The sequence below is a fragment of the Mus caroli genome, chromosome 11 (genome assembly GCF_900094665.2).
Source record: "Mus caroli chromosome 11, CAROLI_EIJ_v1.1, whole genome shotgun sequence".
Lineage (NCBI taxonomy): Eukaryota > Metazoa > Chordata > Mammalia > Rodentia > Muridae > Mus > Mus caroli.
In genome coordinates, this window is record NC_034580.1 from 101,292,240 (window position 1) to 101,306,735 (window position 14,496).

Sequence of the window (14,496 nt, forward strand, 5' to 3'; positions counted from 1 at the left end):
TTAAATAATTGCTCGAACACCCGGTCCTCCCTATTGGTCAGCCTTCTCCTACCACCTCAGTTCCCCTCTCCTGGACTCCACAAGCCTTTGAAAACCTTGTTCTCTTCTCGCTTCCTTGGCTTTGTGTTACTGTTGTTAATGCTGTGAGTGTGGTGTTTTGCCTGCCCATATGCTTGTGGACCACACACATGCTTAGTGTCTATGGAGGCCAGAAGTGGGAATTGGATGTCCTAGAACTGGTGGTTGTGAGGCACTATGTGGGTGCTGGGAATTGAAACCTAGGTCCAGTGGACGAGCAGCCAGGGCTCTTGACTGCTGAGCCCTCTCTGCAGCCCTTCTTCCAGGGGCCTTTGCTGCAAGCGCTGGCTCTGAGACCCCTGAAATCCCTGCCTGGAGCTAATAGAGAATACTCTCTGTTCTCTTTGTCACAGAGCTCACGGGTTGGGTGCATGGCTTTCTTTGTTCAATAGACTTAACAGATATTATGAACTTCAGAGGGCTACTTGAGCCACACAACCTCCCAAAGGTAAGCTTCCTCCCAGGCAACACAGGGTTAATAACACAGGTTGATTGTGAGGGTTGCAGAGTCAAGGGCTCATTTATCCCCGGGTATGTTCACAGGAAGTGCTCCCTAAGTGGGGCCCACAGGCTCACTTCACCTCGATGTGAGTCTCTCTCTATGGAAACCTCTGTCCAGGTGCCTCCTCCTCTTTATGGGCTCTCATCCTGGTGCATAATTAGCTGATGTGGTATGGCAGTTGTGATGCTGGCCATAGGTTTGGTTTGTGTCTGGTTTGGTGGTAGTAGTGCTTGCCTGGGTTCAACTCCCAACAGTGAGAAAGCTTGAGAAGATTCTGGGACCCACCCAGGGCTCTTCAATCACAGGCTAGTAAAATCTGATGGAGTCGCTGATTCGCAGAGGGAAAGATGGCCCCTTACAACCTGCCTCTTTACAAGCTTTTTACTGATTCTTTGTGAGTTTCACACCATGCACCCCAATCCCACTCATCCCCCCATTCCCTCATATCTGTGCCCCACCCTTGCAACCTCCGTCCCCAAATAAAAAGCAACCGCCCCAAAACAAAGACATCCCATCCTGGAGGCCGTAGTGTGTCACAGAGGTCATGAGTGGGAGAGCCAACCTTTTGATCAATGATGAAACATGACCCTTTGAGTACCAAGAAGTCAAAAGCATACCTGTGGGTTGCTGGAGCCAGAGGTAGACACGAAGTCTCAGTGTCTCTTTCATGGCTGACTTCATTGGAACATCTGGGAAAATCCTTGAAATCATTTTATGTAGAAAAGAACAGTTTTCAATAAAAGTTTTTTTAGGCCAGGCAGTGGTGGTGCATGCCTTTAATCCTAGCACTCAGGAGGTAGAGGCAGATCTCTGTGAGTTTGAGGCCAGCCTGGTCTACAGAGCAAGTTCCAGGATAGCCAGGGCTACTGTATAGAGAAACCCTGTCTTTCAAAACAAAAAAGCAAAACAAAAAAGCAAAACAAAATTTTTTTTGATGTGTAATATGTGTATCAGCGTGTGTGCCATTGGTTGTGTACCGCGTGCCTGAGTGTGAAACCCAGAAGTCTACACTGGGTGCCTTCCCCTGTCGCTCTCTGCCTTGTTTTTGTAGAATGGGTCTCTTACTGAACCTGGGCTGGCTGAACAAACAAAATCCGTGCTGAGATTACAGACAAGCATGGACAGGCCCAGCTTTTTGTGTGGGTGCCGGGGACCCACACTCAAGTCTTCATGCTTTCACAGAGGGCACTTTACCCATTGAGCCATCTTCTAGCCCCTCAATGACTTACTGGTGAAAACCTTTGGGCTTCTCAACCTTCCTAATGCTGAGACCCTTTAATACAGTTCCCCATGTTGTGATGACCCCCAATCATAGCATTATTTCATTGTTACTTCATAGCTGTTGCTACCGTTATGAATTGGAATATAAATATCTGATGGTCAGGATATCAGATATGTGACCCCCAAAGGGGTCGGAATCCACAGGTTGAGACCTGCTGGTCTGGGTGGAGCTGCCTGAACACGTCTTACAGCAGACTGGAGCTGGCAGGATGTTGACATAGCCACTTTGGCCTCCAGTCAGCTCTCGGTAAAGCTTTTTTATTTTCATTGGGAGCCGAGATCTTGCTGTGTTATCTAGCCTAGACTTCCTGTGCTCAAGGCTGGGAGTACAGAGAAGCAGGGGGGCTTGTGAAAGACCCTGGGGTTCATCCTCAGGCCAGAACAAAGCAAAATGTTACCTCCTGGGCGTAAAGAATCCTGTCTCCCATTCTGAAGCAGCAGAGACTGTGGGCTTTGTATAATCATCATTATATACATTTATATAATTTATATAATCATCATTACTTGCAGTGCTAGGGATTCCAACCCAGGACCCTGGGCAAGCACTCTACTCATTGAGCTAGATCTTTAGTGCTATAGGACTTTGATCTAACTTTGAGATGGTCTCATGTAACCCAGGTTGGCTCCAAATTTGTTACATAGTAGAAGGTGGCCTTGAGTTAAAAAATTTTCCCCTCGCTATTGTAGGGGTTGGGTATCCATGTATCACAGGCATGTGGAGGTCAGAGGGCAACTTCGTAGAGTCCAGTTCTCAACCTCCACCCTTAGGTTATGTAGTACCTATCTGTCACTGTGATAAAACCAAGGCCACAGAGGAAGACAGAGTTGTTCCAAGTTACACTTTCATGTTCCGGTCCATCACTGAGGGAAGTCAAGGAACCTTGAGGCCGGAGCTGAAGCAGAGACCATAGAAGAATTATGCTTACTGCCTTGTTCCCCACAGCTTCCTCAGTCCGAGTTAAGAAATCACCAGATCTACCTACCCAGGGGTGACAAGCTGAGACCTTGCCAGTCATCATTAATCAAGAAAACGCTCGGCTGGGCGTGGTGGCGCACGCCTTTAATCCCAGCACTTGGGAGGCAGAGACAGGCGGATTTCTGAGTTCGAGGCCAGCCTGGTCTACAAAGTGAGCTCCAGGACAGCCAGGGCTATACAGAGAAACCCTGTCTGGAAAAACAAAAAAAAACAAAACAAAAACAAAGAAAACGCTCCACAGACATGCTCACAGGCCAAACAGGACAGGAGCAGTTCCTTAGTGGAAGCTCCTTCTTCCCTTCTCTTGGAAGTAAATTAACCAGAACAGGTAGGCACTGTTAGCATCTGTCTAAACTCCACTTCCACAGTTACCTGGCAACAGCCAGGTGTGCCTGACCCACTATAAAAGGGGCTGCTTGCCCCCTCCTCCCTCTCTTGTTTCTTTCTTGCTCTCTTGGGCTCTTGCTCTCTTGCTCTTCCCTTCCCCCTCTCTCCATATGCTTATGGCTGGCCTCCTCCCTCCTCTTCCTCCTCCTCCCTCCTCTTCCTCCTCCCCCTCCCTCCTCTTCCTCCTCCTCCCTCCTCTTCCTCCTCCCCCTCCCTCCTCTTCCTCCTCCTCCTCTTCTTCCTACTCCTCCTCTTCTTCTTCCTCCTCCTCTTCTCTTCTTAGTTTTACAGTTTTAATTGTGTTTATTAAATGTGATGGGTAGTCTGCCTGTATATCTGTGTACCACATGCATGCCTGGTGCCTGCAGAGCCCAGCAGAGAACATCAAGTCCTCTGAGTAAGTAGTGAGTGTCTTTAACCACTGGGCTATCCCTCAAGCCCCTATTCATTTTATTTCCAAGGATGCCTTGTCCCCCATCTCCCTCCATGCTTCTCAGTACCAATTCTTGGGAAAATCTTCTCTAAACCTTAAAAGTCAGTTAAAAGCCAAGGGCCAATTTTTTTTTCTGTGCAGCTGGGGCCTCCACGTGCAGCCGGGGGTTCCATGTTTGAACACAAGCACTTGAAACTTTGAACTTTATTTAAACCATGGAGTTACTGTCAACGTCAGCAGTGTGTCTAGGATCTACTAGCAAGCAAAGATATTGTTACTCTTTATCTCTGGTCTTGGGTCTTGGCAGCTTGGTTGGACCCTCCTTATTTCCAGGAGTTATATCGTGTTGTTTAAATAGGACATGCCGGAGGAATGGGTCAGGATTTTAGGTAGGCCAGACTAGTCTTCCTAAAGACTCTATTGCTTCCATGCTTCAGCTCCAGGCTGCAGAGCCTTATCCAGAGCCCCCAGGAGAGAGCCAGGCTGGGAATCGGAAGCTGTTGCAGGAGCATGGGTCTTGAAGGCAGGAAGAATTTTGTTTGTTCAATCTAAATTTTGTTTGTATATTATAATACCACGATGAACCCGTCACTCAAATAAATATTTTTTTCTAAGTATTATTTATTTAGAGCTGGAGAGTTGGCTTAGCAGTTAAAAACCCTTCTTGCCTTTACAGAGGACCAGGGTTTGAGCATCCACACAATTCCTTGTTCTGACCCTCAGCAGGCACCGGGCAAATACATAGTGCATTTACCTGCATGCAGGCCAAACACTCATACATACTGTAAGGAAAAGTTATCAGCTCAGGACCCCTAAGACCAAGTTATCAGCGCGAAGGAGATTTATTAGCCCCAGAGGGCAGGGAATAAGACTCAAGGACAAGAGACAGAGGAGGAGGTCCCCAAGAAGGGGGGAGGGAGAGCCGAGGGAGAAGGGGGAGGGGTATTTGTCCCCAGGGACAAAGGATTGCCTCTGGATAGAGAGGAGACAGACATGGCCCATAGGAAAATGGTAGCTTATAAAGGTAAAAAGAGAAGCCTTGTTTTAGGATGAAGTGTTTAATTTTAATTTGTCATGTTAATTGGGAGCCAAAGGGGGCTTCTGATTGCTGGTATTAAATACTTTGATAGCTGGACCTTGGTGGTCAACCTCAGGAGGAGGAAGTGGCCAAATAAGGGAATAGACCTTGCTGGCTGGCTTTAGGATGTAATCTAATGGCTTTTAGCAAGGCAGAGGGAATGGGGGAGAAGGGTAAGGCCTTCCAGAGCCAAACTTACCAAACTCAGCTGGCCAGAGTCCCTTCACATATACAATTAAAATAAATCTAAATAATTAAAGCCAAAGCATCATGGGTTCATTGTGGTGTTCTCTCTCTCTCTCACACACGCACACCCACACACACATACACACATACACACACCTTTATACTTCAGAATGTCCTCGCCTATTCCCTTGTGACCCTCCTGCCCTTGCCTCCTGAACGCTGGGATCACAGACAGAATTAGCCACACATCACCTATGTGGTGCCGTGGATGTGCCCATGGTTCGTGCATGCAAGGCAAATGTCTCTCTTCATCTTACCTTTTTCTTTTTCCTCCTTTTTCTGTCCTGTCCCCTATTTTTGAGGACATCTTAAGGGGGGGAGCACAAGTATCCCAACACGGCTGTCACACACCCACACTGCAAACATGCAATTCAATGGATCTGAGCACATTTGTCCGGCTCTGTGACTGTCATCACATAACCACTCTGACACCTTCCTCACCTCCAGTTTGTTTCCTTTTCATTTCCCAGAGACCACAGATCTGCCTTCTGCCTAGTAGCTTTGCCTTCTCTAGAAATCGAATACAAGTGGAATTATAGACTATGAAGTCTTTGGGACGTAGCTTCTTTAACTCAGTGCACATCTTTGCATGCTACTCTCTACTTTCCACCATGTTTTTCTGAAAGCCTACTTTTGTCTAGGTTTCTATCTCTAGATTTTTGAGACTAGGTCTTTCTATACAGCCGAGGCTGGCCTCCAATTTATAATCCTCCTGCCCCAGTGCTGAGATTGCAGGAGTGAACCACCAGGCTTGGCTAGAGACTTCTCCTTCATGCTTTCCGTTACATACACACTTTTCCTGAAACCAAGCTCTGATCTTTTTAATCACCCTAGATCTTGTGGGTCTTTGATTACTGAGTCCACACCCACAGCTGATCCTAAGTGGGACCCACTTGCCCCAGCCCATAGGAGCCTGAGATGTGTCACACTCAGGGGGCGGGTAGCAAACAGAAATGAGGCGAGTGGAGTGGGAGGTGGGGTGGGACTCAGAACTGTCAGCCTGGGAGGAAATAAACACAAAACAAATGGGAGAATAAAGTCCGTTTACTGAATGCATGGCTCCATTCCACTCAGGGAGGGCGGAGGCCCGAACAGAGGGCCTCATCATTGGGAGCCCAGGCTGCTGGGCTGAGGGGCAGCAGCAGGGCAGCACACGGGGGACTCAGCTGTTTTGCCTGTGCTGGTTGGGATGGTCCCTGTGGCTGCCCACGGATGCTCAAGCCAGACCCCAAGAAGGAGTGGCACGGGTGAAAATGGTAACTGCGAACACATTGGCTTCAGTTTCAATAAAGAGGAGGGAAGAAGGGAGGCAGAGGGGGACACAGAAAGGGCTTCTGGGTGGAGAGGTCTCTGCCGCACTCCACGACCAGCTCCCTTGCTAGATGACCCGGCCTGGGTAAACGTTGCTTGCATTACCATCTCCCGACTCGGAACCTAGAAAGCAAGACCATCTCTCAGGCTGCAGGGCCACAGCAGCTGGGCGTGGCACCACTGCCACTCTTTGTCCCACTCTGGCCTGAAACAGTGTGGGGGAACAGATACTTTAATCTGGGGCTGGGGACTGCCTGCACTAGGGCTCCAGCTGGGCCAGGGGCAGCTGGACTGCAGGCTGCTCTAGGAATCTATTTCAGATGCCGGCCTGGTGATAAAGTTTGCAGGCTGAATAGACTAGGTAAAATAGGTAGAATAGTTGAATAGGTAGAGCCCTTGTCTTCTTCCAGAGTGATGTTTCCAAGTTAACCCTGCTGCACGGTGGTGACAAAGAGCAGGGCAGGGTGGCACTAGGAGTGGCAGAAGGGTCCGAGCACAACAGATGGGACAGGAGAAGGGTTCTCCTTATTCTCAGAGAAACTCTTGTTCTCGTTGCTTCTTTTTGTCTTGGTTTGAGGGGACGTTTGCAGACTATGTAGAAACACTTTATCACAGTAGAATAAATAGTGTGTGGGGGAACCGGAGTAAATGACACCTGGCTGTTCACACCCAGACCCTCTCAGCTCTGTTTCTGGTCTCAAGGAGGCCCCGGCCACTCCAGCTTTCTCAGCCTCTCGCCCACAGAGTACTTCCCTTGAAAGCTGAGAGCATCCTGGAGTTGGCTCTCCTGCTTGCCTGGGTTCACCCCACACCTGCATGCGTATCAGCAGGTCGTGAGCCCTCTTCCTGGCCTTAGTCTTGGCTCTGGTGATGGTCATCTGGGCCAGCTGGGAAGCAGCTGTCAGAGAAGCTGTGTCAGGAGCCCTGTCACAGGTTGGCTCACACATCTAAGGATCTGCCTGAGACACCTTCTCCTCAGTGTTACTGACAGGGGTCTTTTGTTCAGGGAGTGGTGTCCAGTAAGAAGGCTGACTTGGGCACCACAGGGCCATAGACAGCTTGGCACCCTTTGTGTCACCCTTTGTGCCCTGACAGTTTGTCCTTTACCTCTGTGTTTACCTGGACTGAACTAGGATGGCAGGTCACAGTTGTGACTTGGTGCTGGCAGGCCATACTAACCAAATGCTGCCAAGCAGGTGAGTCATGACAAGCTGGAGGGACCAAAGAGGAAGAATGTGGCCCAGGGGAAGGGCTGGCCTCTCCTGGCTCTACTTCTGGTACCTGACTTTTGTCTTGATAGTGGCTTTGGCACAAAGACAAGGTAAGGGCTGCCAGTGGTCAGTCACTGAGGTCAGTGTGTGAGTCCCTCTTGTCCTGGGCTCCGTCCGTACAGCCTGGATTGGCTCTCCCCTCCCTACCAGTATCTGGGAAGTGTAGGCTGGGGGCAGGTAGAAGGAACTTGGCCTGTATTTCCAGGAAAGAACCTGCTGCCCTACTGCCTGTGAATAGTTGATTCTGGAGCTGGGCCAGCTCCAACTGAGACAGCAAATGAGTGGCAGACAGTCAGAGGGACCATCTGCATGGGAGCCACAGAGAGAAGGAAATGAATACCCTTCTTTCCTTCTCTGTGGAGACATTTTTTTTTTTTTTTTTTTTTTTTTGGGGGGGTTTTTTTTTTTTTTTTTTTTTTTTTTTGTGGTGGTGGTGGTGGTGGTGGTGGTGGTGGTGGTTGATGGTGTTTGAGACAAATACTTCGCTATACAATGCAGCCTGGAATGGAACTCCCTACAGTCTGCTTAGGCCACCACGCTGCCAGCCTAGATTCCTTTCTAAGCATTCCCTGGGGATGCTCTTACACTCCCCCAGAGAGAGCAGCCTCCTGTGACAGCAGGTTTAGAAGCCAAGGTTGCCTGTTGCTTTGACCCTGAGTCTGGGGGAGCCCCCGCGGGCTCCCGGATACAGCGGTCGTACGGAGCACTAGGGGGCGCCCCTGCCCAGCCGAACGCTCTCGGACGCGCCCGTCGCCGCAGGTTCCGAACTGGGTAGCGCTGCGGGCATCTTGGAGGCGGGGCGGGGCCCGGGAGACAGGACCCTCTGAAGGTCTCCCAGTTGGGGACCAAGCCCTGCTGCCTGTCACGTCTCTGTAGGATCAGGAGGCTCTCGCCGAAGCCACGCTGAGAACCCGTGCGCGGACGCCTGGCCGAGGTGCGGTCCCTGGGAGGTGGTGTGTGCAGGCAGACACACAATGGTCTTTTAGACACCTTACCGCCGCTTTCCTGGGCTGAACCCAGGCAGCAAGGCCGGGTTCTGAGCACCCAGGCGGCAGCCCTGAGATCTCGCTCAGTTGGTCTGGACCTCACATCACGTAGGGATTCCAGGAGCTCCTTTTGTAATGAAGAAGGGCCTTCCCCATCTCTGAACACCGGGAGCCTGGCTCCCTAGGACTGCGTGTCCTGAATAGCAAACTGGTTTTCCTAGGGATGCAGTCTTGGCCCCACCCTGGGGAGCTCTGGACTGGTGCAGTGGCTCTTCTGGTCAGGTATTTATTTGTGGGGAGTAGGGGAGGGGTCCACAAAGCATCCCTGCAATGGGCTGCATCAACCCTGCCTGTGGGCTGTGCATGAAAGACACATTCCAGAGCCCCACCCCACCGCTGGAGTAGAGTCTGTGGGAGGGCCCAGGAATCTGTGTTTAGGGTAAGTTCTCGAGATTGTGGATGCCAGCGTGGGAATCACTCTCCTAAAGCTCTCAGGGCAGGGCAGGCTTTTGTAAATTGTCTCCTTGAAGAACCCAGAGAGACCCAATTGTCACATCCCTCCAATTCCCTGCGACACTTATTCTCTCTGTGGATAGAGTCTTCCTTAAGGCTTGCCTCTGAGCCCTCTGCTTTAATTAGGCTCATCTTCTCCGGGGGGAATTTCTATGGAATAAGAAACCAGTCTGAAGGAGGCTGGAGACCTGTTGGCTTTGTTCAACCTCTGAATCCAGCAGACCCACTTGATGTGCTTAATGTCATCAAAATCCAATCAAAACGCTTGCTTGTCAAAGGATCGCTCTCTTTGGTAATGGCTAACTAGCCTGCTTTTAGGATCCGGGAAGGAAAATCCCAGGCAGGATCCTGGCAGGAAAAACAACAAAACAAAACAAAAAAACCCAACCAACCCTCCATCACGGGCTGGATGCCAGAGGACCTAACAAGGAAAGCACTCTCTTCCGCCTAGTTGACCCTTTCCCTTGGTTTCAGGATGAATTAAAAAATCTTATCTGCTCCACATCCAGCCGTCTTGATTGATTTTCAGCTAAGCCTAACGTTTCCTGAGCTTGGTGGGGTTATGTTTGCCTCTGGGTGGTGATCATAACTTCCTTCCAGGGTATTAGGTTCAACACAGGAGCAGAAAAGAAGCAACCTAGCAGACACCCTTACTGGGGGCAGGACAGGATGCACCCCCAAACCTACTTTCATTTTCTTCCGGTCTGGGTTGTGGGTAATTTCTTGACAACTGTGAGAGAGAAAACAGTGAGACATGAATTGTTTTTACAATGCAGCTGTGAACAGATGTGTACCTCCCTGGCCTAGAACTCCTGTGACTCGCCAAGGTGCTGGGGATCAGGGCTGCTTTTCTGCACCGATGGAGATCAGCTTGTCCCAAGGACAGTGCAGTGATAACCCGGGTCACCTTTGCTGCTTCGGGCTTCTATATTTGGCAGTGTGAACAGACTCGCTTCCTTTCAGCAATTGATCTGAATAGCAGAATCCCTTTCTGATGGTCCAGGCACAATTTACAGGCTGCGGGGAGGGAGGCTGTGCTAATTGGCCACTTGCCTCGCCACTGGCTTTTAAACAATCGCTTGTATTCTCTGCTCAGCAGGAAGCTGCCGACCCATCCAGGCCCTGGGCTCTCTTTGTTCTGACTTTATGGCATTTTATGCCACAATAAGAAATGCTGTGGACTCCATGGGAGCCATTGTGCCAGGCTGCAAGGATGTGGGCCCAGTCACAGAGGGCTTGGTGCTATTTCCCTGGGAAGAACAGGGACTTTGTGACAGGCTAAAGACAAAACAGGGGGTGCTGGACAATGTCACTGGACAATGTCACCGGTCAACTCCCTGGCCTGGGTGGAGGCACTTCTTGTCCACAGGCTCTTTTCTGTGCCCAAGGGGGCAGGGGGCGGGGGACAGGGGAAGGATGGGATTTCGTCTAGAATAGCGGGTCTTGGTGACCTGTGGATTATGCATCAGATGTACTCTACTAACCTCTGATGCCAATGCTCTGGGCAGCCCAGGCAACCTCACTCTGCCCTGAGATTCTGTGGCAGGTGCTCATAGATAAACAGACAGACATCTGACCAGCCCTCCCATGTCACTAGCCTGCCCTGATGAGCAGAGACCCTTTTCTAACCGTGGGTCAAACCTGAGCTTTCCATGTTTGAGAAGATTTGACTCCTTGAGGCAAGAGTTTGTGTTGTAGAAACAGTTGTAAATGGGGATGGTCTACAGGAATGGATGGACCCGTGGCACCCTATCTGTCTCTGAGGCCAGCCAGTGTGCTCCCTGACCTCTGGTACCACCCTGGCAGAGGACAAAGGGAGGGCACTCTCTCCTGAAGACACCAGTGATCAGAGACAAGAACCAGACCAGGAGGAAGGCCATGATGGAGGTCTGGGGGAGCTGACTCCTACTGAGGGTCCTGTGTGGATGTGAAAGGGAAACACGTTCAACTTCACCATCCAGACCAGACCGTGCCCATCAGAATACAGGGTGAGTTAGGCTGCGTGAACCAAGGCTGCCGGGGTCCTGTGGTCCCTGGAGACGCTCCTGACATACACAGCTGAGGAAGGGCCAGCTTTCTGGTGGGTACACAGAATAACATCAATGCTTCCTTCAGCCTGTCCTCTGTGCGTGTGCACATACACCCACACACATACATATGCACACACACACACACACACACACACACACACACGAGCACTTAAGCACGCAGCGGGGGAGGAAGAGAATATTATCACCCATGCTCTCTGCTGGGCCTCTTATCTCTTTATGCCACACAGCTGGTTTCTTCCAGTCTGCCCTCCAGGTGTCTCCTGCACTTATCACTCAAATACCAGGATGTCAGGCCCAGGCTGGAAACTGTCCAGTAGCCTCCAGAGCCACCCCTCAGCCTTTCAGCCCTGCACCCTGCCTACACCTCAGGCTCACTTCCTGCCAGCCCCAGCCACACAGCTTCTTGACATCCTCTGACCACGCAGGTTCCCATATCTCCACGCTGTGTCTTCTGCGTGGGGTCTACCTTCCCAGCCCACTCACCCCAGTCTGTCTGCCATGATCTTTGAGATTCACGCTAAGCATCATCTTTGCATTTCAGCTGACAAAAGCCATGGCAGCAACATTGCCAAAGCAGGAGGGACGGAGGGCAAAGGGCACATCCTGTGAGGTCAAAGGTCAGGCCTTCTCAGCAGCAGAACTGGAGATCCTGGCTGGAGATCTATCTCCAGCCCCGGAGGAGTGTGTAGAAGTGGGATGAGAATTCCTCATTCCATCTCCTCATCCGCTTCAGTCTTCTATCACAACATAGACAAGTTTGTCTCTTGGTCACACATGAGCATTCTCAATTAATTAACTTATTTTAAAATGTGTTTTACTTTTAAGTGTGTGTGTGTGTGTGTGTGCATATGAATGCAGGTGCCCTTGGAAGCCAGAAGGTGAATGGAGTAACAGGTGACTGTGAGCTACTCAAAGTGGATGCCGATAACCAAACTTGGTCTCTGCAAGAGTAATACTCCATCTTAATGGCTGTGCCATCTCTCCAGCCCCATGTGCTCTCTCTGTAGACGCTGAGCCCCTTATAGCCAGCATGTGTCTTCATTATTTCTGTATTACCAGGATATAATTTAGAACTCGGCACACAGTAGGTTCACGAGATAAGTGAGTATACCTTGAATTCTCTCTACAGATGCGTACTGTCCTTTCTCTAGAATGACACTCAAGACTTGCTACCAGATAGATAGATTCAGATTCTGATTCAGAAATTCCTTGGCCTGTGAAGCCCAACTGAGCATTTATTACATCCCAGACACTTTCGGGGCACCAGAGACCCACGGTTCCATGCCCAAGTTGATAAAGAATAACCATACACCTCACTGTAGCTTTCTTTGGTACCCAATGTCCCTGGGAATATATAGTGCCCAGTGCATGGTTTGCAGTCAGACATGGTAACCCTGTGTCTAAATGAGAGACAAGTTTAGAAAGCCTGGTTTTATCTTCAAACAGCACAGAAACTGTCTGTTGCCGGGACCACAGGAAGCCCAGCAAGGCCCAGCTACAGGAGATGTGGTATTGATTTCACAGTCTCTTGTGTGTTCCCTGGACCTGTGGGTTCTCCAGTTATTATTATTCTTATTTTGTTTTTACTGTTAAGGCCAGCCTGTTACCTGGCCAGCCTGCAAGTTTTACTACTATTATAAGGAAACTTTCTCCTATGTTTCTGTTGCTACTAGGAAACTTTCTCATGCCCAAGCTGCTTACATATTCTGTTATGTCCTGTGCCCTTGGAAACCAATCACGATAGAAATCAGAACTGCTTTGTATAGTTACCCACAATAAGCTTGGACCCCAACCAACTACCCAGCAGCACTTGCTGCACCTGTGTGTGAGCTTTTATGGTGTTTGATTTTATAAGTTACCCCTGGGATGGACCTCCAACGTAAGAGAGACACCCGCACCAATATAAGAAACTATCTGGAATAAGGCTTCTGTTCTGAGTAGTGGTTGAGTAGAGTTTAAGTTCCTAAGACCTCCCTGGGAACTGACTTCCTACTTGGCAGAGACATGAATGTGGGAAACTGACATCCTGGTTGGCAAGTTAAGACATGAAGGTTAGACAAGGCAAGTCCCCTACCTCAGTTGAATATCTCAACCAATGAGGGCAGAATAAGTGTACAACAAAGACTTGTTCCTAAGGAAATCCCCTGCCCCTAAATCCTGATTAGTGGAATAACTTGGCCCAGATGTTGGTGGATTTTAGGCTTAAAGCCCTGTAGGATCTTAACTCAGCTCCTGAGCCTGGATCGTGGCCCTGATCAACCAGTCCTGGGCCTGTGCGTCACAAATGATCCATCTCTGACTGAGGTTGGTGTTCATGTGGGTTATGAGGTGACTCCTGGACCCCAACATTATAGATATATGGATTTGGTCTCTCAACTTGACCTTAAGATCCTCAAAGAAAGGGAGGCATCAGGGTATCACATACAGTCACTTTCTTTGATCGAGTCTCCTCATTTGTGAGAGTTAGTTCCCACTGCTGGCTTGATTAAGAAACACCTAGGGTGTTAATGAGGCTCATCATGGGTGTGTCTGTGAGGGAGGACAACCCACCCCGAATGGGAGTAGAGATGTCCCATGGGCTGTTGTCTAGGACTAAATAAAGAATAAAAGGAATCAGGCATGGTGGCACACACCTTTACTCCCAGAACATAGAAAGGGGGGAGCAGACAGATCTGTGAGGTCATAAGCCAGCCTGCTTGGTCTACATATTGAGTTCCAGGCCAAGTGGGGATACACAGAAAGCTCTTGCTTCAAAAAACCAAACAACAAAACGTTAAAAGAGAAAAGCCACTATTCATCTCTCTACGCTTTCTAGTCTGCTGAGATGTGAGTGGGTTGTCTCATGATCCTGCCGCCTCAGACAAGCTGGGCTCACCACCACGTGCTTCCTGCTATGTTGAATATATGTCCCCTCGAACTACGCACCAAAATAAATCCTTCCTTCAGTTGCTGTCTGTCTGTCTGTCTGCCTTCCTGTCTGTCTGTCTTTTTTTCCAGGTATTTTATCACACTGATGGGAAAGTGATCTATCACCTCAGCCTCCCAGGACAACACAGTGCATGCTGCATTGAGGAAGTGACAGTCACCACCCTTGAGAGTCTGTGTCACAGGGTCTCATCATGACACAAGCAAGAAGCCTGCTATGGGGAACTTCTCCAGGCCCGCTAGCAAAGGAGTGCAGTGTCTCTTCTGACTCAGTCCATTCCCTTTGCCAAAGGCTACCTACTCCAGTTCTGGGAACCCCGACACAAAATCCAGAGGCAAGTGGATTTGACACTCTACTAGCTTCCTGTTTTCGTGCGGATGTTTCTTTCTTTCTTTTTTTTTCTTTTTCTTTTTTTTTTTTTTTTTTTTTTTTTTTTTTTTTTTTTTTTTTTTTTTTT

At 49.5% G+C, this 14,496-nt stretch overlaps 1 protein-coding gene across 9 annotated transcripts in view; it reads right to left on the reverse strand.

Moving 5' to 3' along the window:
- Positions 1–6,007: 6,007 nt before the first annotated feature.
- The window catches only part of March10 (membrane associated ring-CH-type finger 10), a 94,813-nt gene continuing 86,324 nt past the window's right edge, over positions 6,008–14,496 (reverse strand). For 8 of the 9 annotated variants that reach the window (XM_021178088.1, XM_021178090.1, XM_021178089.1 and 5 more), the window contains 2 exons: positions 9,750–9,792; positions 6,014–6,415 (listed from right to left, as the gene is read on the reverse strand). In XM_021178088.1, coding sequence (XP_021033747.1) covers positions 6,360–6,415; positions 9,750–9,792 — 99 coding nt within the window. In that variant the 3' untranslated portion in view covers positions 6,014–6,359. Of the gene's footprint in view, positions 6,416–9,749; positions 9,793–14,496 lie in introns of all 9 variants that reach the window. The other variant, XM_021178086.1, reaches the window with a different exon arrangement.